Here is a 21,783-nt window from a genome sequence, read left to right as displayed (position 1 = left end):
CACGTGGGTGAGTGGGCGGATGGGAGCCTGAGTGCCACCGTGAGCAAGTGCCTTTCCCCAGACGCACGTCTGCTCCCTGGCTTCAGTGGACACCCAAATGCAGGGAAAGTCTAGACCTTTTACATTGAGAGGGAGTCCTTAGAGGAAGCCTATTTCAGCCTGTGACAGAATCGGCTCATGGGTGGGGGAAGGCACTGCACGGGGCTCTTTTTCGGAAATCAGACAAAGGGGTCTTAAGACTGCTCGGACAGGGTTTTCTTTTTTTGCTATATCTACCTGTCAAGCTAGAAATTCAGCAGAGCAATGGGAGTGCTAATTGATATGCAAAACAGGTCCAGAGTTCCTAGAAATGTCTAATGATCCTCCAATTCATTGCGAATGCAGAATTCAGACCTGCACTAAGTGAAATGGGAGTAAGAACACCAACCTTTTTGCTTTCCCTTCTTTTTATCTTTCCTTTTTCATATCTACTTTGGGAAGCCTCACAGGTTTTATGATTTAAAAAAAATAGTATAGCCATCAGTGGGGTTTGTCTTTCACACACTGGGTATTTATTATTAGAAAATAGCTTCTATCAGCTGTCAGTACCAAACAAGTTGAAAGGAGCGTGCTTCTCACCATAAATTGTTTTTCTCCTTAATGAAGTTTAAATAGTTCACTGTGGGGAGAGTTGTCACGCCTTTTTTTTTTCTTTAAAAACTGAATAATTAAATGGATTTTAGTACAAAACATCCTTCAAATATGACTTGTCCTGCAGTTATGCTGTCCCCTTGAGTAAGGGACTTGGAAGAGATGGAAAAGACCACTCAAGCTATCAAATTACCCCAAAGAATCTATAGTAAAAACTGGGAAACAAACCAATGAACCCAAACAAAACCCATCCAAACCAGGAAACCAGTTTTAACGTTGGCTTTTCAATTTTGATTATCATCTAAGTTTAATATATATATATATTTATATTTGAAATAGTAATAAAAAAGGAAGAATTTAATTGCATCCTTAGCAGGACAACCTTCCTCACATGTGAAAGAGGTGTTCAGAAAATTCCATATCTGCTAAATAAACATGTTTGGCAGCTTAGCAAATATCATATGATTGCAGCATCCATGATTTGAAGTCAAAGAGCATTCATTCTCTTTCTTCGGGTGGAGTCCGTTGGTCAGGGCGATGTGATTACATGGCTCTGGATGTTCTTCGACCCACAGGCTTGAGGAAGGGTTTGGGAGTGGCTCAGTGTATGGCCCCAGTGCAGAAACTTCCAAACCCCAAACAACAAATCAACCAACCAACCAAACACACAAACATCAAACAATTGTCTCCTTTGAGTTCCTCTTGGCAGAGTGGAGGCCCAGCAGGGACTGCTGGTTGGAAGGGATGTTGACAGACTTTGGAATGAGGAGAATCACCCTCTGATTGGTCCGACGCCATTCGTTGTACAATCGACAGTGGTACCTAAATGACACCTGGGGTTGGGAGAGGAAAAACAAGAGAAGGCTTCAGGTAATGGAAGCTGCTTATCAATTCAAACAACCTATGTGCCATTTAAAACAGTTCCAAACATCAGTACAGCTGGGCAAGAGCCTGGGGCAAAACTGCTCTAGCAGGTAGATGTGTGCTGAGTCTGAGGTTCAACCAAACAGCACTCGTGCCCTGAACACAGGGGCAGCGCTCCCCTCGTGCCTCTTCATCCTGGGCCAAATCATAGTAATAATAGGAAATGATGTTCCTCCTGAGCCTGGACTTATTTTCAGAGTAGTGGTTTGGACCCCACAGGAGAAGAAAGCTGGTTGGGGGTTGTGAGCAGAGCGGGTTCAGCGCCAGTCTTCACGCAGTTGTGGGACTAGGCAGCATGCTCTTTTGGTCATCGAGTTTCTCTCTGTTAAATGAGAGGGATGCGAGGGCTTCGCACACCCTTCTGTAGGTTGGATGCTGCACAACTCAAAGGACCCCATTCACAGTATGACAAGAAGGGCACCCTTCGTACTGAGATATGGACAACCTGCACCACTGTACTTGGCAGCCCCTGTGAGTGATCCCCACTGCCCCCAGCTCCATGGCTTCCAGTGCAGAAGCTTCAGCATGGGCACCAGCTCCCCTGATGAGTTCTTCCTGAGCCAGCGCCTCAGCATGGCATCAGTGCCCTGTGCACCACTGCCCTTGTTTCTCCCTCTCCCTGCACTAGAAGCATCTTGTTGAGGGCAGGGGCTTTTGTTGTATTCATCTTCGCATGCTCTGCACTGGTCACAGCGCCTGGTGCTTAGGAAGTTGCTCAGTTAAGTTCACCGAGTGAATGGATGAGTGAATAAATATCCTGTACCTTCTAATTGCAACACTGCTCTTAGACTTAGGCCTCTCTTACACAATACACGACGGCACGAGCAGTAGACTCATCATCAGCTGTGACATAACTATACCCACAAAGTGCTTGCTGCTTGTGTAAATATACTCGAATGAGATGCTTGCTTGCTTCTGTGGCTTGCTTTGGAGAAGACTGGAGAAAAGCGATTTTCCCAGGAAATTCAAAGAATCGATTCTTCTGAAGATGTATAAACTGCCTTTTAGTTTGAGTATAGCTAGATGTCTAGGTAGGAGAAGGCAATGGCAACCCACTCCAGTACTCTTGCCTGGAAAATCCCATGGATGGAGGAGCCTGGTAGGCTGCAGTCCATGGGGTCGCACAGAGTCGGACACGACTGAAGCGACTTAGCAGCAGCAGCAGCAGCAGCAGATGTCTAGGTAAGTGCTCGGGAAGAAGGCGCCCATGACCTCAGGATGACAAATTATTCAAGGGACACCTGTTTAACCACCTGGGCTAGGTGAGTCATGGTGATCCTAGTTCAGGGTCCCTGTTGGCCAAAGTGGACTGACCCTATGGTTTAGCTCAGTGTTTCTGGAAGATAATGCAGGCTCTTGATCAGAAAGGGCCTGTCTTCATGGAAGGATCATGAAATCCAAGGCCACTCACTCAAATTTCTTAGGGTAGAAAGCAGATACCACAGACAGAATGCCAGAGAGATTTCAGTATGAAAATATAAGCTTTTAAACTCACACAGATGTGCTTTTCTCCAAAAAGCTCTGAACATGCCAGAGTGGATCAGAGGTTTGTTTTTTTTTTTTCTTTTTCTGTTTTTAAAGCTTGATTCTCTTATATCTGTTCCGTCCTGCCGCTGCCTGGTGCTACTCATGAATGTAAGAGGCAGGCTGGAAAACGTGCTGATCAGGGCAAAGGGCAGGGAAGGGGTAGGGAACAGACAAGCACTAAAGAAGAGCTGGGGCAGTACAAGAAATCTGGAATCTGGAAATATTACAGGAAAGCTGGATTTGAAATCTAGCCCCTCCGTCGGGATGGTAATGAACTGCGCATGCTCAGTAAGTCCGGGCACAGCGGCAGCTGCGCGCAGTAGGGGGCAGGCAGTGGGATACCTCGTTTGTAAAATGTGAATAATGATATCAGAGATAATGCATAAAAAGCACGCTGCCACTGCCACATGTTAGTGTTCTTGGCCTGTTATTTCTGGCGGGTTAAATCTGAAAAGAAGATAATTTTGCAACACTCCTTCTTAGATACAGGAAGGTGGGGGAAAAAAAGAAAAAGGGAGATTGGGCTATTTCCTCTAAAGCCTTGCTCTCAGTGTGGCCATGAAGGATGCACCACCTGGGAGCTTGTTAGAATATAACAGTTGTGGGCTCCACCCAGACATGGGGAATCAGAGCCTGCATTTTAACAAGATCCCCAGGTGATTCGCATGTACATTCAAGCCTGAGAAGCACTGCTTCAAGGAACTAGGGAGTCCATGCCTTAGCAGGCCTCTCAGCTCCTTGGCTGGGAAGTACAAAAATAAGACCCACTTGTTCAGACAAACAAATGAGACCTTACTACGCATTCATCTATCTTAATTGCTGTTCACCACCACGGTCTGCAGGCGAATTCAATCAATAAGAAAGCATCATGAGAAGATGACGCTGCGTCAGAGATAATGAAGGTAGGTGCAGAGCGCAGGGATCATGGGTCTGCAGTTGCCCTGGATTGTCCTGGCTCTGGTCTCTAAGCGTGCCAAGATACTCCCTCCCCTCAATGGAACAGAACAAGAATAAGACAGGTTTGATTTAGAGAAATAAAGAGGCAGTGAGGGAAAAAAAATAAAGGAAAAAAGAAGCTATGGCAGTAGTAACACTGGGAACTTCATTTAGATATTTATTAAATTTCTGAGGTTTTAAAGAAAAAGGAGGAAGAGTACGGGGCCACTATTCTAAAAACTACTCTTTATGGGATGGGTTTCTTAAAGTGTCTTCATTTTTTCCATCCAAAGGCTATTTATTAACCTCCGGTCACGGGCAAGGTCTGTGCAGAGTTGCAGTCATGTGCACGGCACACAGAGGGCCGGCACGTATTAGCATCACCTCTCCCCGAGAGGCTTCCCTGGTGACTCAGCGGTAAAGAATTAGCCTGCCAATGCAGGAGACGTGGGTTTGATCCCTGGGTTGAGAAGATCCCCTGGAGAAGGAAATGGCAACCTGCTCCAGTATTCTTGCCTGGGAAATCCTATGGACAGAAGAGCCTGGTGGGCTACAGTCCACGAGGTCACAAAAGAGTCAGACTCGACTTAGAAAGTAAACAACAATAGCTCCCCAAGGTGGGGGTGACTGGCTAAGGCCGAACGTTTGCTGTAAAGTCATGGCATGATTTGGGAAATCTCATTAGGAATTTTGATTCTGCCCTTTCTCTTTGGAGTTCATGGTGTGACTGAAGTATCTGGATGAGGCCAGGGCTGTAGAAGTTGTCTTCCCAGAATGGGGCCTGACCTCTGATCTGTGATGGTCCTGTGGAAGACAAGACGGCGGTGAGGGACTGAGTCAGCCACACCGGGTCTTGCTGGACACCCTCAGGGTGTGTCTGAACCCATTAGGAGCCTTGCCAGGACAGCATTCTATTCAAGCTTTCCCCTCTGTAAAGAGAATTTAAATGATTGACCCACGGGACTGGGAGTCAGCCAGAAAGGCTGGATCATTCATTCCTTTGGTCTGGTGATTTAATCAGTTGCCACCGAGACTCAGTAGATGGCGGGACCTCCTGGGAGGGGGCGGTGGTCACTGCACGTGGGCATGACTACACTGGGCTAATGCAGATCCTCTGTGGACACTTTTTGAACTCTTCACGTGGACTCAGTGCTCACCTACTTGTGTCTGTCCACAGACTTCAAATGGTTTGTGGCATGCACAGTGATGTTTCTGGGGCACCTCTTCCCTCCAGCTGTCAGGGTGGAGGTGACCGAGGTCTTGGCCTCCTGGGTGCCAGACACCTGTGTGTCAGAGCAGCGGATTCCAGAAGGCAGAACTCCCTGAGTCTGTCAAGCCTGGCCTGGTGGGGGCACTGAGCTCCAAATGCACCTTTGGGCGAGCAGCGTGGGTGCGGGTCCCTCTGACAGCACTGGCGAGGCCCTTCTGGGAATGTTCCTCCGGGGAGAGCCGGGCTGGGACTGACACCATGTTTGTTTATCTAAGACATTTTCACAGCATATTCTCCTTAAGTTTGACAGCTTGTTTACGATGGGTTTCTGCTGCAGGGCAGTTTCCAAGTGCTGTCAGCTTCTGAATTAAGGCTCTTGCCAGGCCCGCTCAGTACAGCATTTATCTGGGAAGGAGTTAGTCTAGATTCAGTAACCTATAGCTGAGCTGTGGCTGCTGTGAGTTTTTCACATGAAAGGGGAGAAACGCCTGTATTTCCCTCCAGTTGCTCTTCGTTTTATAGAGGAGGGAGGGAGAGTGTGAGATGGGGGAGCACAGCAGCTGGGGGAAGAGAGCCCATGCCTCTGCTGAGTGCCCCGATGGATGTTCCCGAAGTTATCCCACCTCATCCTCACAACAGTTGACCCAGGGGTCAGCAGTCATTTCCTCAAGTCTGTGCATAAGGAGAGGGATGATCAGAGAGGTTAGGGACCCTGTTTGAAGTTACACAGCTATTCGGATGCTAAATCTTGGGTTTAAACACAGAGCCTTTGGATTCTGAAGGCATGTGCTTTTTTTTTTTTTTTTTTTTTTACCATGCACCGCTGCCTCTTGGCAGCATTTCTGGAGTGAAGTATGTCATCCGTCTCCTGAAAGAGCCACTCCAGGGACCTTTCCCACCCAAACCTTCCTTTCACCTGAGATGAGATACGAAACAGGATAACATCCATTTTTCTCTGGGTAATCTCTTTCCTTCTTTTTGCCCACTCCCTCCTCTTTTTTTTTTTTTTTTTCCTTCCCGTTAGGTAAGTGTATGCTTTACAAAGGAGATTTTCAAAAAGGCCTTAACTTAATTTGAATGTCCAGCATTTAAGACTACATCTTCATTCAACCTTCATCTTAGGAACTTATACAAGAAAAATGAGAGACTAGCAAACTTCCAAACATGGTAAAACTTACAGTTAATTGTTTTCCAAAGTGCTCTCCCACATACGCTTTCACATCAATCCCCTAAGGCCAGGAGAAGCTGGTAGGATGGGTATCACTCTCATCCCCACTTTACAGATGAGAACATCGAGGCTTGGAGAGGGGAAATGACTTTTCCAAGGTGGTGCGAGACTTAGACACTAGTGGACAGACAATTTAGTTTCTTATTTCTAATCCTCTTCCCACAACACTGTCCTTGCAGCTTCTGAGTCAGCCTGATTGCTTGATTCACAGTGAATCAAGACACAGTTTAGAAGCGTAGATGTTTAGAGGAGACAATTAAAGTTTTGGTTGAGGGCTTTATTAGGCTGGGAAAATGAATGCCTCCCTTAACCAGAAGACTCCCATAAAGTTCCAAGCACCGAAATACTCCTTATGTACTCAGGCTCAAGTCATGCCCCTTTTACTGAGACTGAAATGCATCCCCCACTTAGCACCTGAAACTCTCACCTGAGAGGAGGCACAGAGCTGGACAAGAGGAAAGGGCAGTGAGCAGGGGGTTGTGGTCAGCGTGGTAGGGATGGTAGCTGGTAGCACAGGGCTTGGGATACAGGGTAAGGCAGCAGGTGTGAGCACCGTAAGCTTCACATGCTGACACTGTGCTGCAGAGATCGAATGGGACAGCCTAGACAGGAAATTCATATTGAATAACAACGGAGCGTGCTCAGATTAGAGATGAGCAGGCACATGCCAGGAAGCGGGGGGGGGGCCCGGTTTCTGAAAACCATCTAGAGGACTATGACATTCTTCCCTGCAGGTCTCACAGGGAAGCGTCAAGAGAGAGCAAATGCTGCCCCCTCTTTGTGGGTGCTGCCAACTGGTACCCAAGCAATCACGAGGTTAATTAAAACAATAAAAAACCAGAGAGGGTTAAAATTTTTGTCCTTCTATCCAGCAGGAACACTTATTGGGAAATGGTTTTTCTTTAGTGGTAGCTTCTCAGCTAGATGAATTAGTGGTTTTATGGGCAGCAGAATCAATGTCCCAACCCAGAATAATCAGCAGGCAAAGTGCATCTCCTCGTCCAACAAAGACTTTAGGCCTTGTCAGGACGAAAGGAGAAAATAACCAGCAGGAGGATTCATGATCTGTGCGGGCAGCAATAGCAACAGTGGCCAAGCACGTCATTCATCACGTACATCATACACCACAAGCCTGGCAAAAGTGAGGAGCGTGAACAAGAGAAAGAAGATGCCAGGCCTGCTCACAGAGGAATGCCTGGCTGTGAGAGGGGAGGAATGCCCAGGGTGTATGCCTTTGACTGATGAACTCTCAGAAGCTGGGGCTTTTTCTTTGCTTCATCTGCTCTTCCCAGCAGTGCACATACATGTACACACACACACACACACACACACACACACCCCGAATCACTATCACCAGCACTTAACGCTCTTGTGCTTCCAGGCAGGTGAGATGAGCTACAGACAAGAAGGAAAGCCGTGCCAGCCGGGTGCTGCCAGCTCCCACTGGCCGCAATCCCCGGGCTCCGGGCCATACTTACTAGTGTCCAAAAGAGGTAAATAGTGAAGAGTGCAACAGTGAGTGCAATCAGTCCGACGGCTTCGAGCCGACTGCTAAAGTGCAGGTGGTCCACAGCGCCCCGCAGGCAGAGCCAGCCCGAGATGGTGGCCAGCGGGGTGATGAACAGGAAGCACACCATGTCTCCAAACAGAGTCCGCTTCTCGTGCTGGGGACCTGGGTTTCTGAGCCACTGCCAGGGGAAGGGAGACAGAGAAAAGCAGTGACAAGGTTAAACACCAGGGAGGGGTGGAGACATGCTACTCTGAGGTTGTATTTGTCTTCAGCATCTGGAAAGGGCACCTCTGACCTGTTCTGAGATTACATGGAAGCAGTAAGGGCTCGTTCCCAGCCCTGTCCCATCAATAGTAGTGATGATGATAATAGTAATGACAATAAAAGCATCCTTGCTGTAGATGTCCTGCTGGTTTTGAAAAGAGTTCAATGATTATTATTATTAGGAATCACAATGACCCTATGGGGAAGGCAGAGAGAACGTTATCTTTGAAAGGTAACTGAGGTGCAGGAAGTGCTGTAGTGTCCCAGAGCTTTCCTGGGTCTTGACTCTGGGAATGTGTGCAGGAAAGGGTTAACTTAGCATGCCCAAGCTGCACCCACATTGCTCAAATCCTGCACATTTCTAAGACCTGTTTTTTTTTAAAGACTGGATCCTAAGAAAAGAGCTCTAAGTCCTTGTAATGATGTGCCTGATAAGAGTGTTTTTGGATGCCTGAGGCCTTGGGCCACATGGTGCCAGGGAAAGCAGATAGTTTATGCCAACGGTGTGATTTACGTTGAACACCTATTTTTGCTCCAGGGGCTGGAGTCTGAGTAGCTGAGGTCTTTCACGCGGGCGTTGCATATCTTATGTGACTGACCCTAATAAACGCCCTGGACACCAAGGTTCGGGTGAGCACCCATGGTTGATAGGGCCCTGCACACATTGTTATAAACTATTGCTATAAAAATTAGGGACATCTGTGTGATATTGCTGGGAAGGGACATCTGGGAGCTTGTCCCTAGTGCCTCCTGGACTTTGCCCTGGCACCTTCTGCCTCTGTTGATTTTAATTGGTATCCCTCTGTGGTCATTCATTGTAACCATGAGTATAAGAGCTTTTCTGGGTCTTGTGAGTCCTAGTCAGTCACTGAGGGTGGTCTTGGGGAAGGAGACTCACCTGTACTCCATCAACTCCATAATGCCCCTTCCCGTATATTTTAGGAGCCTGGATCTCCTACTTAGGACTGTCTCTGATATCTTAGACTTCCCTGGTGGCTCAGACAGTCTGCGTACAATGTGGTAGACCCGGGTTCAATCCCTGGGTTGGGAAGATCCCCTGGAGAAGGAAATGGCAACCCGCTCCAGTACTCTTACTTGGAAAATCCCATGGATGAAGGAGCCTGGTAGGCTACAGTCCATGGGCTTCGCAAAGAGTCAGACACGACTGAGTGACTTCACTTTCACTTTCTGACTTCTTAATTGTGCTACCATCTTGACTGAACCAATTCCAAAAAGGGTGGGGAAAACATCAGCTTGTTGAAAGACTAGAGATGAGCATCCCTGCAGGATAGGAACAAGGTTGTCCTCCCACTTGGGGAATTGCTGAATGTCTGCTGAGATGTTTTCCATAATCCATCTAAGAAAAGTCATGTTTATGTATCGATGTCAGTGCATATTGGTAAGGAGGCCAGGTTGCTTTCCTTCAGATTAGCATGGAAACATGCCCAAGTAATTTCTCATCTCACTACCCCATCTAGCAATGACAGAGGCCAAAGAGTCCAGAGAAGGAGTCAGGTGAGATGGGAGAGATGCTGGCTGACTGTCTTCCACCTCTTCTCAGGGGCCAGCAGTGCTGTGGGCCGCTGAGAAGTTACCCCAAGGGGCCAGCACAGTGGTTCCTTCAAAACCATTGGTAGGAGGGAAGGGACAAAGACAGGGGAGACTGGAGAGAGGGAAGGCTATATTCAAGGGCAGACCCAGAAGACACAGGAGCTGCAGAGAAGGCGAGGGAACCAGGAAAGAGCTGTGTATAGGCCAGCAGAAGCCTCAAGAGCGAGCCCAAGAGGTGGAAGCTCAGAGGGACAGAAGGCAGTTTGCTGTTCAGGGAAGGAGCAGACTTTCCTTGAATGTTTGCCTGAGGCAAATGGTAAATGACCCCAAATGCCTAAATTACCCCTTTCCAGTGACAACCCACTTTTTAAATTAATTAATTAAACTTATTTGGCTGTGCCCGGTCTTGGTTGTGGCATGGGGGATCAAGTTCCCTGAGCAGGGGTCAAACCCTGGCCCCTTGCATTGGGAGTGCAGAGTCTTAGGCACTGGGCCTAAGGAAGTCCCTGACATTCCACTTTAAAAATGGCTGAGATGCTGAAAGAAGTCACCTCAGTTCAAAAGTGGACCTGGATAAATATTAAAACGTAGATAATGGGGAGTTGGCTTGTCTGCGAATATAAACACAGTGTTATAAAAATTTAACACAAATACCCAAACGATCAGGTGCAAACAGTATTAACCTCACTACGTGCTGTTGTGCTACCTCAGACATCTCAGCAGCTTCAGAGAAATTCAAAGAGCTCTTAGTAATTAATGTTTCCTTATCTAAATACTGGCAATATTTCTGTGAAGTGGAGAGTAGCAACGAGATACGGTTATCCCCACTTTACAGAGGCTCAGCAAGGGAGAATGACTGCTCCGGGTGATACTGAGAGGGGATCAGGGTCTCTACTCTTGTTCAGATGTCCTGCCAGTGAAATATTTAAAAACAGAAGTGGCAAGGCATTCAGAAATCCAGATTCTTAAAACACTAGTGCTGACCTAGCAGCAACCTGACTCCCCCAGTAGCTTAGACTTTGCCAGGAAGTAGATCTGGGAAGCTGGCCTGTTTTTCTCTGTGCCCCCACTTGCTGGAACGTAGTAGGTTCTCAATAAATTTGCGACAGGTGCGCAGACAAGTTACTTCATTGGCTAAGACCCCCCTGCACCTCCCCAGTTTCTGTTCCTTGGGAATTCTGAGCATGTTTTATTAAACCTAACTTAGCACTTTATGTAGGAGAAGGCAATGGCAACCCACTCCAGTCCTCTTGCCTGGAAAATCCCATGGACGGAGAAAGCCTGCTAGGCTGCAGTCCATGGGGTCGCTAAGAGTCGGCATGACTGAGCAGCTTCACTTTCACTTTTCACTTTCATGCATTGGAGAAGGAAATGGCAACCCACTCCAGTGTTCTTGCCTGGAGAATCCCAGGGATGGGGGAGCCTGGTGGGCTGCCGTCTATGGGCTCGCACAGAGTCGGACACGACTGATTCGACGCAGCAGCAGCAGCAGCAGCAGCAGCAGCACTTTATGTGGCCCGTGACACTGCTCACTGAAATGACTCAGGTATGCAAGGAGGTGATTATGGATTACTGCAGAACTCTGCCTGATGCACAATAAATTGCAGAGGCAAACTAGAAATTACTATTGTTTGTTCCCAGTTTCCTATTTTCTAATTGTTCTTTGACCTTCTATATTCCTAAAAAATTTCTGGGTCATTTTTTATGTCTATGACCACAAGGGCCTGGATTCTGCATATTATTAACACTATATATATATATATATTTTTTTTTTTTTTTTTGCTCACTTTACTCTTTGTGTTGTTTGGGTCATATTTAGGTATGAAGTTCTTTTTTAAAAATTAACTACTTAACTGATTCTTGGCTCTGCTGGGTCTTGGCTGCTGCACTCGGGCTTTCTCTAGTTTCGGGAAGCGGGGGCTAATCTCTAGTTGTGGTGCGCAGGCTTCTCATCGTGGAGGCTTCTCTTGTTGGAGACTGCAGGCTCTAGGCACGCAGGCTTCAGGAGTTGCAGCACGCGGGCTCAGTAGTTGTGGTACACGGGCTTAGTTGCTCCGAGGCATGTGGGATCTTCCCAAACCAGGAACTGAACCCATGACCCCTTCTTTGGTGGGCAGGTTCTTAACCACTAGACCGCCAGGGAAGCCTAGTATGAAGTTCTTCAAATAGGTACTGTTACGTTAAAATCTGTGACTTCTTCAGAATCCTAAGTACAATTTCTTTCTCACAAATGCAGGCCCGTGAATAAGACCACTAGCAATATCTGTTGTTGAGGAAAAATTTGCCTTGTGCCATGGTAAGACCCTCTGCCAATGTGTCCAAAAAGTTGATACAGGATATTTAAACAGAGTTTGTAACAGAGAGAATGTGATTTTGCCTCCAGTTCCAGCAATAGGGGATTGTCTAAATATGGAATTTTCTTAAAACAGACTTCTATAGAGTAATCTCAAGTGATAACGTGTATTTTGTATTTACTGACATGATATATTGCTGAACAAGAAAAGAATGCTACTAGACAGAATTACAGTATGACCCTATATATGTAGTGATACATCTACATGCACATGAACATTTATACTTACACAGATGTAGTGAATTTGCATAGACAAAGACCAGAAGGATCCTAGCAAAACAGTTGCTGTTCTTGGTAGTGGAATCAGAATGGTCTTTAACTTTTTTCCTTTTTGTATGTATATTCATGTTTTTCTAAAATGAACATGGATTACCTGTGCAGTTATGTACAAAACATCCAGAGAGAGAGAGAGAGAGAGGAAAGGGGGGGTGGAGGGAGAGAGATCAAGAGACAGGAGGAAGTCAGGCAAGTCAGGTGTTTAGAGCACAGCAAACTATAGCAATAAAATAAACTATTACTGAGTCAAGGCTGGGGCAAGCCAGTGCTAGACATTTGGAGTTTTTTGTGCAATAGCTCATTGAGTCTTCACAATAACTTTGTGAGGCAGATTCCTAACATTATCCCCATTTTACAGATACAAACACTGGGGAACAGAATTTAGCAATGTACCTAACGATAGATAGCAAGTGTTGAGATTGAAACCAGCCTCACTGGTCTGATCCTTGCTTTCCATATTTATGTTTTCTTTCTGCACCAAGTGATATTTGCGTGTGCGCATGAGTGAGTGTGTGTGCACATGTACACACTAGATGTTTTGCAGACTTTCGGCTAGCTGGGATATGGTAAGTCCTGCTGTTTTCTTGGTACATCACATAACCGAATGGTTGGCTGGCCAGGATGTTATCACGGTAACTTTATAAAATTTGCTTAGGCTGCTGTTCTGTTCTTTGTTAATTCTTTTACCACACAATAATACTCTGGGTGTTTAATCTCAGCTACATTATCATGCATTTTAGCTTAATTCATAATAGGCAAAAGATTGATCTCAACTATTGTTCCATTGTGTTTCTTGCTTTTTATATGTCTTTTGCCTCTCTCTTACCAGTTATACTTATTTAACATAAAGTATTATCCCTGTTCTGTAGTAGCATCTTTGTGTCCCATACATTCAGTAAAGAGCAGACAGAGGCAGAACGGCAGGTTTGTTTGTATGTCCAGTCTTCCCACTGACTTGAGGTGGTCCTTACCTTTAAATCACTGGCATTTTATAGCACATTCAGCATTCAGAGGCTGAATGAATGACAGTAACTTATGTTTACATGTTAACTCAGATCTTACAATATGCCAAGCACTATCATATATGCTACATGTAGTAATTTATCCACTCTTCAATAACCTTTGAAAGAGGTACCATTATTAACATTAGTATTTTATATTAATAGGGAAACTGAGGCATGCAGAAGTTACATAAGTTATAGAAGTTTGACCTTGTCTTGATCTATGTAGTCTAGCTCCAAAGATTGGACTCCTATTGTATCTTCATTCTCAAAAAAAAAAAAGGTTGGGGTGTAGGAAGGGTGGGTGGATAAAGGGGAGAAGAGGAGGAGGTTTGCACCTTAACTGGTTTTATTACTGCAAGAAGGAATATTTACTTATCATGGTTCCCCTGGTGTGCTCAGTCATGTCTGACTCTTTGTGACCTTGTGGACTGTGGCCCACCAGGCTCCTCTTCCATGGGATTTTCTAGGCAAGAATATTGGGGTGGGTTGCCATTTCCTTCTCCATGGTTCCCCTGGAGTGAAATACCAATTAATTTATCCTGCTGCTTGTGGACAGTTTTTGTAGCTAAATAGTCTTCTTTTTTTTGAGGGGTGTCTGTGCAGCTTGTGGGATCTTCATTCCCCAACCAGAGATTGCACCTGGGGTTCTTGCAGTGAAAGCTTGGAGTGAAACCACTGGACAGCCAGGAAATTCCCTAAAATATCATTCTTAAAGAGTCTTTAGTTTGATCTTAGTCCTCAGCTTGTACTTGGTGGTTAGTTGTATTTTTAAGACCGGAGGTCAGTGATGGAGAATGCTCATTTGTATGGCCTCTTTTGCCTTGGCAGGCCCATCTACATGGCTGCCAGGGGATATGTGGGCAGCCAGGGGCACCTTCCTGGCTTTTGTTCTCTGATTCCATCAAAATCATAAAGCAGAGAGATTGTACCGTTGAAAGCCTTAGCAGTGAGCTGGCTTTTTTTTTTTTTTTTTTGGTGGGGCTCTCATTCCAATCATTGGCTTATTCCCAAATGATGAGATTAATCTACTCTTGGAAATAGGTACAAAAGTCAACCAAACAACCAACCAAATGAAACAAAACAGAAACCTCCACGGTAATGAGCAGTGTAGGGCCCGAGACAGCACAGGGAATCGAAGCAGCATTGCACTGCCAGGGACACAGTGTCATTCACTGGCTGTAAATGGATATCCAAGCTGAGCCAGGCACCAGTGGTTATTTGCAAGGTGGGTTAACTGTGGGTTCAGTTCTAATTACAGTGGCAATTTGTTAAATCCCTTACTGCTGGGGAGGAGTGAGGGGGTGCAGTGCTACAGGACATTAGATTCTGCCTCCCAGACTCTGAGTTAATCGGCTTTAATCCCCAAGGTAGACAGGACATTTTGCAGGTCAGTTTGTACTGGAACCAGATTACACTCTGGTGGCTAATAGCTCCGATCGATTACAACCTTCCCCATGAATCTCCTTAATGAGAAACCATCATGAGAATGAAAGAAACTGATAGGAGGGATAATAACCGATAGAACCATAACAAATTTATAGGGTAGAAAAACAGAAAAAAGAAGGCCTGATCTCAGAATGTTTACTCACTTGGCCTGAGTGTCTCCTGTTAATCTGACACTTGGTAGAGTTATTCACCAAGTGCTTGCCTTTCTTGGAATGAGGCTTCTTGAAGCCCAACACAACACAGCCTGCATGAGCTGTCTGGCTTGCCCAGAGAGCTGCGATGGGAAAGGGGCAGTGCAAAGACCAGAAGACATGTGACAGGTCCTCTGTGTGATTTAGAACTGAAGATGAAACTCAAAAATCACATATTTCAGTTAACTTGAAACATAGCAGAAAACAAAACCAAACAAACTCCCACCAGTGTTTTAAATCCCTGAACTTTGCAGTCTGTCAGTGAATTTCCAGGGCAGTTGAAGCTGCTCAGGAGATTCTGACTCTGGGGAAGCTAAGGAGATGCTCGCTTCAAATGTCCATCAACCCCGGCTGCAAGCAACATACCTCAAACAAAAACTTCACAGATGATTTGCTCATGACTCTAAATGCAAATCTCCAGCCTTGGCCTCTCTCCAAAGCTCCAGATGTGTATATCCAGCAGGCCACTCCACAGCTCCACTTACATGACTAATAGACAGCTCAAACTCCCTAGACCACTGGGGAAATCCCCAAAGCTGAACACTTGATTTAGCATGGACATCATCAACAAAAGAGTCCAAAATGCAGTACTTGGATGCAATCTCAAAAACAACAGAATGATCTCTGTTCATTTCCAAGGCAAACCATTCAATATCATGGTAATCCAAGTCTATGCCCTGACCAGTAATGCTGAAAAAGCTGAAGTTGAACGGTTCTATGAAGACCTACAAGACCTTTTAGAACTAACACCCAAAAAAGATGTCCTTTTCATTATAGGGGACTGGAATGCAAAAGTAGGAAGTCAAGAAACACCTGGAGTGACAGGCAAATTTGGCCTTGGAGTACGAAATGAAGCAGGGCAAAGGCTAATAGAGTTTTGCCAAGGGAACGCACTGGTCATAGCAAACACCCTCTTGCAACAACACAAGAGAAGACCCTACACATGGACATCACCAGATGGTCAACACCAAAATCAGATTGATTATATTCTTTGCAGCCAAAGATGGAGAAGCTGTATATAGTGAGCAAAAACAAGACTGGGAGCTGACTGTGGCTCAGATCATGAACTCCTTATTGGCAAATTCAGACTTAAATTGAAGAAAGTGGGGAAAACCATTAGACCATTCAGGTATGACCTAAATCAAATCCCTTATGAGTATACTCTGGAAGTGAGAAATAGATTTAAGGGACTAGATCTGATAGACAGAGTACTTGATGAACTATGGATGGAGGTTTGTGACACTGTACAGGAGACAGGGAGCAAGACCATCCCCAAGGAAAAGAAAAGTAAAAAAGCAAAATGGCTGTCTGAGGAGGCCTTACAAATAGCTGTGAAAAGAACAGAGGTGAAAGGCAAAGAAGAAAAGGAAGGATATACCCATTTGAATGCAGAGTTCCAAACAATAGCAAGGAGAGATAAGAAAGCCTTCCTCAGCAATCGGTGCAAAGAAATAGAGGAAAACAATAAAATGGGAAAGACTAGAGATCTCTTCAAGAAAATTAGAGATACCAACGGAACATTTCATGCAAAGCTGGGCTCAGTAAAGGACAGAAATTGTATGAACCTAACAGAAGCAGAAGATATAAGAAGAGGTGGCAAGAATACATGGAAGAACTGTATAAAAAAGGTCTTCATGACCCAGATAATCATGAAGGCATGATCACTCACACTCACCTAGAGCCGGACATCCTGGAATGTGAAGTCAGGTGGGCATTAGGAAGCGTCACTACGAACAAAGCGAGTGGAGGTGATGGAATTCCAGTGGAGCTATTTCAAATCCTAAAAGATGATGCTGTGAAAGTGCTGCACTCAATATGCCAGCAAATTTGGAAAACTCAGCAGTGGCCACAGGACTAGAAAAGGTCAGTTTGCATTCCAATCCCAAAGGAAGACAATGTCAAAGAATGCTCAAACTACCACACAATTGCACTCATCTCACATGTTAGTAAAGTAATGCTCAAAATTCTCCAAGCCAGGCTTCAGCAATACGTGAACCATGAACTTCCAGATGTTTAAGCTGGTTTTAGAAAAGGCAGAGGAACCAGAGATCAAATTGCCAACATCCCCTGGATCATCAAAAAAGCAAAAGAGTTCCAGAAAAACATCTATTTCTGCTTTATTGACTATGCCAAAGCCTTTGACTGTGTGGATCACAATTAACTGTGGAAAATTTTACAAGAGATGGGAATACCAGACCACTTGACCTGCCTTTTGAGAAACCTGTATGCAGGTCAGGAAGCAACAGTTAGAACTGGACTTGGAACAACAGACTGGTTCCAAATAGGAAAAGGAGTACGTCAAGGCTGTATATTGTCACCCTGCTTCTTTAACTTATATGCAGAGTACATCATGAGAAATGCTGGGCTAGATGAAGCACAAGCTGGAATCAAGATTGCCAGGAGAAATATCAATAACCTCAGATATGCAGATGATACCACCCTTATGGCAGAAAGTGAAGAACTGAAGAGCCTCTTGATGAAAGTGAAAGAGGAGAGTGAAAAAGTTGACTTAAAGCTCAACATTCAGAAAACGAAGATCATGGCATCTGGTCCCATCACTTCATGGCAAATAGATGGGGAAACAGTGGAAACAGTAGCTGACTTTATTTTTCTGGGCTCCAAAATCACTGCAGATGGTGACTGCAGCCATGAAATTAAAAGATGCTTGCTCCTTGGAAGGAAAGTTATGACCAACCTAGACAGCATATTAAAAGGCAGAGACATTACTTTTCCAACAAAGGTCTGTTTAGTCAAGGCTGTGGTTTTTCCAGTAGTCATGTATGGATGTGAGAGTTGGACTATAAAGAAAGCTGAGTGCTGAAGAATTGACACTTTTAAACTGTGGTGTTGGAGAAGACTCTTGAGAGTCCCTTGGACTGCAAGGAGATCCAACCAGTCCATCCTAAAGGAGATCAGTCCTGGGTGTTCATTGGAGGGACTGATGTTGAAGCTGAAACTCCAGTACTTTGGACAACTGATGTGAAGAGCTGACTCATTTGAAAAGACCCTGATGCTGGGAAAGATTGAGGGCAGGAGGAGAAGGGGACAACAGAGGATGAGATGGTTGGATGGCATTACAGACTCAATGGACATGGGTTTGGGTGGACTCCAGGAGTTGGTGGTGGACAGGGAGGCCTGGCGTGCTTCAGTTCATGGGGTCACAAAGAGTCGGACACGACTGAGTGACTGAACTGAACACCACCTTTCTTTTCTGCAAGGCTCCCTATCAGGAAATGACACGACCAACCACCCAGTTGCTTAATCCTGTTTCCTTTCTATGTCATACCCTGCAAATCTAGTCCTTCTGTAAGCCCCGTCAGAACTCCTTCAACACACATCTGGAATCTCTGCTCCTCTCTCCATCTCCATTGCTGCCATCCCCAGGCCTCCGTCACTCTTATTTGGGAGGCAATTGCATTCCTGCTTCCACTCTGGTCACCTTCTAGTCCAAATCTAAAACAGCAGTCAGAGTGACCTTGTAAATACATAAACCAGACTACCTTGCTCCTTTGCTTAAAATTCTCCAATGCTTAGAATAAAGTCCAAACTCTGCCCTTCCTCTGTGTGTCTCCTATAACCTCTCCCCCTTCATTTCCAAATTTATACGTGGCTGTTCCCATGAGGGGAACAGGCTCTGACCATATTCTTGCACGGTTGTCTCCTTCTCATCATTTAGTTCAAAAATACTCCTTGCACCTCTGAGCATTACCTGGCTATATTTTCTATAGAGTGCATGACACTCTATGAAATGATGCTGTTTATCTATTTACCTGATTGCTTGTTTATTTTTTGCTCCCCGCTTCAATGAGAGCTCCATGATGGTAGGACTTCATTTTTGTTCGTTCTTGTATGCCTTGATCCAAGAACAGTACTGGAACACAGTAGATGCTTCATGAAAATGAATGAATATCTGAGATGCCAGTGGTCCTGACCAGAAATGACCCTACAGTATGTTAAACTAATCAAATTGGTCAGTGAGAAGAAACTGTTGGCTGGTAAACATCAAGTCCTGAAGTTCACTGCTTTTAGCCTTCTAGTTTGGAGACAGAATTCCTTATATAGAAAGATGGTAACGATAACCCTGTATGCAAGACAGCAAAAGAGACACGGATGTATAGAACAGTCTTTTGGACTCTGTGGGAGAGAGAGGGTGGGATGATTTGGGAGAATGGCATTGAAACGTGTATAATATCATATGAGAAACGAATCGCCAGTCCAGGTTCGATGCAGGATACAGGATGCTTGGGGCTGGTGCACTGGGATGACCCAGAAGGATGGTACGGGGAGGGAGGTGGGAGTGGGGTTCAGGATGGGGAACACATGTACACCCGTGGCAGATTCATGTTGATATATGGCAAAACCAATACAATATTGTAAAGTAATTAGCCTCCAATTAAAATAAATAAATTTAAATTAAAAAAAAAAAAAGGATTCCTTATATAGCACTCCTTTTCGGTTGCCAAGAAAATATCTACAGTGTTTTGTTGCTACGAGGTGAAAAATCTTGTAGATTCTGTTCAAGTCATCATCTTTTTACCCTAAGATGTAAATAATCATGAAATATCATCTATTTTTCTATAGGTCATGAAATAGCATGAGAAATCCAGTAAATTATTCAAGGTCCTTTGTACTGTTTTAGTCACAGTTACTGTCTTATTTTTTTTCTAGAAAAAAAAAACTACTTTGAAATATATGAGAAAAAGACAATACCAAGTGTCCATTTAAAAATTATACAACTTGAGTTCAATTAAAAATAGGTGCCCAGTGCCTATTATGTGCTGGGTATTTTTACTGAATTTAATGATACCAGATGGTTGTGTTATTCCCATTTTGAATTGGGTTATTAAGCCTCAGTGAGGTTAAATGACTTGTTCAAGGTTACACGGTAGAGGAGCCAGTATTTGAAATCTCCAGCCTACTGTTCTTTCATATCTTCCTTTCAGCTTGTTTCTGTGCTACAGGAAACCTTGATCCTCATTTTTGTCTGCTCTCCCAATGAGTAAGGTTGGAGAAGCAGCACTGAGCAGCCATAAAACATGGGATTCGAAGCAGGAGACAGGACCCTGCTTCCAGGCGTATCTTCTTGGTTCCCCCTTATGCTGTGTGAACTTCATTAAGTTCTATCACTTCTCTGGGGGAGTGAAAATGGGGGTCTCCCTCCAAGGAGTAAGGATGGCCCAGCTTTGAGGGGATGGGGAACACCCCTCGCTGGTTGTATAAACGTCCCACTTTTGTTCAAAACATCAGGTCCAGCTGTGGAGTGGATATGTCATCTCTCAGCCCTACTCTCTTCTGAGCTCCAGGCTCGTGGATCCCACTGTGCACTGAATCTCTCTCCGTTTGTGTGACAAACACCTCACACTTCCCCAGGTCCACAGTGCAACAGTGGGTTCACCACCCCCCCCAACTCTCCCGCAAACTGACTCCAGTTCCTCTCCCAGGTGGTTCCATGCCAGTCCACGCCAACACCCACAGGCTCCTGCAAACAACCTCCACCTCATTCTTATTCTCCCTTTCCTCCTTCCCCGCTCCCTCTACCCAACCCGTCAGCAGATCCTGATGTTCTGGAACACGTCTCGGCACATTCACATCTCTCTCTAGGGCCACTACTCTTTACCAAGCCAGCCTCATCTTTCACTTGAACCGTGTAATAGTCACTTCACTCTTCTCGTCCTGTTACCCTAGAATCCAGGTTCTATAAAAGCAGCAAGATCACGTCACTGCTCTTGCTTAAAACTCCCCATTGCACTTAGTCTAATGCCTCACTGTGGCTCACCAAGCCTGTGTGTTGTAGCCCCACTGTTTGTACCCTGGGCTCTACAGACCCCAAGGGGTCCAAGGATATGATTCATGGGATCTGTGATTTTACAATGGGGGGTGAAAATCACATCTTTATTTTCACAGCCTCTAACTGAAGTTTAGTATCTCATTGAGTTATGCAGAAAATCTTAGTGATATGAGCAGTACCTGTGACTGTATCCTACAGAAACCACAGATATCTCACACTAAAACTGTAGCAGATATCTTGACAAATTATACTTCATCGTCATTAGATCTGCTATAAGACGTGTTAAAGCAGCATCTATATTTTATGTCACAGCTTTGTCTTTTCAGTAGTTTTATAGCTGTATTATAATGTACAGAGAAGGCAATGGCACCCCACTCCAGTACTCTTGCCTGGAAAATCCCATGGACGGAGGAGCCTGGTAGGCTGCAGTCCATGGGGTCGCTAGGAGTCAGACACGACTGAGCGACTTCACTTTCACTTTTCACTTTCATGCACTGGAGAAGGAAATGGCAACCCACTACAGTGTTCTTGCCTGGAGAATCCCAGGGATGGGGGAGCCTGATGGGCTGCCGTCTATGGGGTCGCACAGAGTCGGACATGACTGAAGCAACTTAGCAGCAGCAGCAGCAGCAGCATTATAATGTAATTGGTTTTCTTTGCATTCCTATGTATTTTATCTTGTGTGTGTTAAGTCACTTCAGTTGGGTCTGACTCTGCGATCCTATGGACTATAGCCCACCAGGCTCCTCTGTCCAGGGGATTCTCCAGGCGAGAATACTGGCTCTCCTCCAGGGGATCATCCAGACCCAGGGAATGAACCCATGTCTCTTAGGTTTCCTGCATTGCCAGGCAGTTTCTTTACCACTAGCGCCATTTGGGAAGGCCTGTATTTTACATGATGAAAAACATGATTCTGAGAAGAGATCCACAGGCAGACTGCATCTG

At 45.2% G+C, this 21,783-nt stretch overlaps 1 protein-coding gene across 1 annotated transcript in view; it reads right to left on the bottom strand.

The window, feature by feature from the left end:
- Positions 1 to 523: 523 nt before the first annotated feature.
- The window catches only part of MARCHF3 (membrane associated ring-CH-type finger 3), a 156,405-nt gene continuing 135,145 nt past the window's right edge, over positions 524 to 21,783 (bottom strand). The window contains exons 4-5 of the mRNA XM_019964618.2: positions 7,934 to 8,143; positions 524 to 1,463 (exon numbers count right to left, since the gene is read on the bottom strand). Of these exons, the coding sequence (XP_019820177.1) occupies positions 1,305 to 1,463; positions 7,934 to 8,143 (369 nt within the window). The 3' untranslated portion in view covers positions 524 to 1,304. The remainder of the gene's footprint in view (positions 1,464 to 7,933; positions 8,144 to 21,783) is intronic.

The sequence above is a fragment of the Bos indicus genome, chromosome 7 (assembly GCF_029378745.1).
Source record: "Bos indicus isolate NIAB-ARS_2022 breed Sahiwal x Tharparkar chromosome 7, NIAB-ARS_B.indTharparkar_mat_pri_1.0, whole genome shotgun sequence".
Taxonomy (NCBI): domain Eukaryota; kingdom Metazoa; phylum Chordata; class Mammalia; order Artiodactyla; family Bovidae; genus Bos; species Bos indicus.
This window is presented reverse-complemented; position numbering and strand designations above follow the sequence as displayed.